This window comes from Corvus kubaryi, unplaced genomic scaffold, assembly GCF_017639235.1.
Source record: "Corvus kubaryi isolate FWS band 111438036 unplaced genomic scaffold, C.kubaryi_AGA036_p1.0 36928, whole genome shotgun sequence".
Classification (NCBI taxonomy): Eukaryota; Metazoa; Chordata; class Aves; order Passeriformes; family Corvidae; genus Corvus; species Corvus kubaryi.
Window position 1 is genome coordinate 72,123 of NW_024580984.1, and position 4,016 is coordinate 76,138.

Consider the following 4,016-nt stretch of genomic DNA (forward strand, 5'->3'; position numbering starts at 1 on the left):
AATAGCCCCAGAATAACCCCAAATACACCAAAAGAACCCCAAACAGATCCTAAAAACACCAAATACACCAAAATAACCCCAAACAGTCCCCCAAAACCTCAAATACACCAAAATAACCCCAAATACACCAAAAGAACCCCAAAATAACTCCAGAATAACCCCAAATACACCAAAAGAACCCCAAACGGACCCTAAAAACCCCAAATACACCAAAATAACCCCAGAATAGACCCTAAAACCTCAAATACACCAAAATAACCTCAGAATAGACCCTAAAAACCCCCAATACACCAAAATAACCCCAGAATAACCCCGAATACACCAAAAGAACCCCAAACAGACCCTAAAAACCCCAAATAGACCAAAATAACCCCAAAGAGACCCCCAAAAACCCCCACGGACACCTCAGGACATCCCAAAAATCCACTGCCAGCCCCAAATGTTCCCAAAGCACACGGACACCCCCGAAATCCAGCGGCACCTCCGGGCAGAGCGGGAGGTAGAGGCACATCCCAAGGGATGGAGGGGGATCCAAAGGGATGGAGCGGGATCCAAAGGGATAAATCAATATCCCAAGGGATGAATCAATATCCAAAGGGATAAATCAATATCTAAAGGGATAGAGCCATATCCAAAGGGATAAATCAATATCCCAAGGGATGGAGCGGGATCCAAAGGGATAAATCAATATCCCAAGGGATGAATCAATATCCAAAGGGATGAATCAATATCCAAAGGGATGGAGGGGGATCCAAAGGGATAAATCAATATCCCAAGGGATGAATCAATATCCAAAGGGATAAATCAATATCCCAAGGGATAAATCAATATCCCAAGGGATCGAGTGATACCCCAAGGGATGGAGCAGAATCCAAAGGGAACAGAGCAATGTCCAAAGGGATAGAGCCATATCCAAAGGGAATAATGGAATATGCAAAGGGAATAAAGGAATATCCAGAGGGATGGAGTGATATCCAAAGGGATGGAGCCATATCCCAAGGAATGGAGCCTTATCCCAAGGGATGGAGCCGTATCCCAAGGGATGGAGCCGTATCCCAAGGGATGGAGCGATATCCAATGGGATAAATCAATATCCCAAGGGATGGACCAATATCCAATGGGATAAATCAATATCCCAAGGGATGGACCCATATCCCAAGGAATGGAGCTGTATCCCAAGGGATGGAGCCGTATCCCAAGGGATGGAGCCGTATCCCAAGGGATGGACCCATATCCCAAGGGATGGACCCATATCCCAAGGGATGGAGCCGTATCCCAAGGGATGGAGCCGTATCCCAAGGGATCAAGCAATGCCTGCAGCTGCCAAATCCGTAAAGGCCCAAGTGACAAAATGCTGGAATGCTCAGCCTTGGGCAGGGCCCTCGGATCCCATCCCATTCCCACCGACAGCCACTCTTCCCGTTATCCCAGGCTGCTCCAGGCCGGCCTGGGGCACTGCCAGCGATCCAGGGGCAGCCCCAGCTGCTCCGGGAATTCCATCCCAGCCCCTCCCAGGGAGCAACTCCTTCCCAAAATCCCACCTAAATCCTCCTTTTCCAGCTGCAAACCTTTCACTCCTTCCATAAAAAGGAATGCCCAAACCCCAAAATTCAGGAATCTTCCCCATTTTTTCAGCCCGAACCAGTCTGGAGAGGTCTCCCAGAGCCCAGGACATTCGGGAAGTGTCTCCCAAGGAATCCTGAACATTCCAGGATCCCTCAGGACTTCCCGGCACTTCCCAGGCTCCGGCTCTGTGCAAACATTTGCTCCGGAATTTCTCCGTAGGGAAAATCTTCCGGAATGGGGCCATGGCTCATTGAGTAAAGTCATTCCCAACCCTCTCCGTCCCTCCTGCTCCCTCCAGGGATAACCGGGAATGTTCCCGGATTCCCAGGAGGAATCAGAGCGAGGATAAAACCTGTCCGGAATTAAAAGCGATGGATTTTCCCAAATCCAAACTCCTCCGCCTCCAAACTTCCCGGGGTTTGGGGAGCACCATCCCAAATCCAATCCGCTCCCGTTAAAACCCGGATTCAGTAAAGCTGGGAATTTCAGGAAGGTGGGAAAGGCGCTGGAAGGAAATTCCCAAATCCAGACATTTTGTTGGAGTTGGGAAATGTGAAATGTTTCTGCTTTTCCCACAGGGATGTGGGAATTCTGGGATCCAGGATGTGGGAATTCCAGGATGTGGGAATTCCGGGATCCAGGATGTGGGAATTCTGGGATCCAGGATGTGGGAATTCCAGGATCCTGGATGTGGGAATTCTGGAATGCAGGATGTGGGAATTCCAGGATCTAGGATGTGGGAATTCTGGAATGCAGGATGTGGGAATTCTGGGTTCCAGGATGTGGGAATTCTGGGATCCGGGATGTGGGAATTCCAGGATGTGAGAATTCCGGGATCTGGGATGTGGGAATTCCAGGATCCAGGGTGTGGGAATTCTGGGATCCGGGATGTGGGAATTCTGGGATCCAGGGTGTGGGAATTCCGGGATCTGGGATGTGGGAATTCCAGGATCCCGGATGTGGGGATTCTGGGATGCGGGATGTGGGAATTCCAGGATCCAGGATGTGAGAATTCCGGGATCCGGGATGTGGGAATTCTGGAATCCAGGATGTGGGAATTCCGGGATCTGGGATGTGGGAATTCCAGGATGTGGGAATTCTGGGATCTGGGATGTGGGAATTCCGGGTTTCAGGATGTGGGAATTCTGGAATGCGGGATGTGGGAATTCCAGGATCCCGGATGTGGGAATTCTGGAATCCAGGATGTAAGAATTCCGGGATCTGGGATGTGGGAATTCCAGGATGTGGGAATTCTGGGATCCAGGATGTGGGAATTCCAGGATCCCGGATGTGGGAATTCTGGGATCCAGGATGTGGGAATTCCGGGTTCCAGGATGTGGGAATTCCGGGATCTGGGACGTGGGAATTCCAGGATGTGGGAATTCTGGGATCCGGGATGTGAGAATTCCGGGATCTGGGATGTGGGAATTCTGGAACCCAGGATGTGGGAATTCTGGGATCTGGGATGTGGGAATTCTGGAATCCGGGATGTGGGAATTCTGGGATCCAGACTTCCCTTAATCTGAAGGGATGCTTTGAATCCAAAATCGCCTGGGGAATTTTGGGAATTGTTGGCTCAAATCCGGCATTTTTCCAGCACAATCCATCCCAAAGAAACCAACCAAGTCCAGCACCAAGATAAGCAAGAACTGCACGGAATTTCAGGAATATTATCCAGGATCGTCGCATTTAGTGGGAATGGACGAAGCAAGTCACTGAAAAACCCCCAGATCACCTCTGGAATTATGGGATGGACGGAAATCCGAGGATTCCAAGCTAATCTTTTATCTCCCCCGCTCCAGAATTCCAAGAAACATCAGTGACTCACCCTCATCCCGGAATTCTGCTGGGAACGAGGCCTCGGAAATCCAGGAAGGGCCCAAATTCCAGCTGGGATTTTCATCCGAGCCATCCTGGCCGTCGTGCTCATCCTCTCCTGGATGGGAAAGACGAGGAGACGCTGATTTTTGGGAATAGCATTTCGGAATTCCTAACCCCAAATATCCCAGCTCGCCTCGTGATCCCGTTTCCTTCTGGTTCCCTACAAAATCCAAACTCGTTTTTTGTGGGATTTCAGGGGTTTTAGGGCAAATCCATCGCTCAGGGGCACAGCAGAGAATTCCTGCTGCGAGAACACCAGGAAAAACCTGGGAATGCCAATCCTGAGGGCCAAAATTCCGGAGGCAAATCCAACTCCTTGGCCGTGCCCTCAATCCATGCCCGAGCCATAAATGCCAGCGGGAATTAAGAATTTCACCCCCTCCCTCACTAAAACAGAGAATTTCCCTGGATTTTTGGGAGAAAAAGCTTGGAAATCCTTCAGGAAAGAGGGATAGGGATCAAAAGATGGATTTTGCCCACAAATTAACCGGGATAGGGATCAAAATATGGATTTTCCCCACAAATTAAGAGGGATAAGGATCCAAAGATGGATTTTACCCCACAAATTA

The 4,016-nt window shown here is 49.8% G+C and overlaps 1 protein-coding gene across 1 annotated transcript in view; it reads right to left on the reverse strand.

Annotated features, from left to right (window-relative positions):
• SKAP1 (src kinase associated phosphoprotein 1) overlaps positions 1–3,607 on the reverse strand; it is a gene marked incomplete at its 5' end in the record, with an annotated part of 67,162 nt that extends 63,555 nt beyond the window's left edge. Inside the window, one exon of the mRNA XM_042020242.1 lies at positions 3,395–3,607. Within this exon, the coding sequence (XP_041876176.1) occupies positions 3,395–3,607 (213 nt within the window). The remainder of the gene's footprint in view (positions 1–3,394) is intronic.
• Between the last annotated feature and the right edge of the window lie 409 nt (positions 3,608–4,016).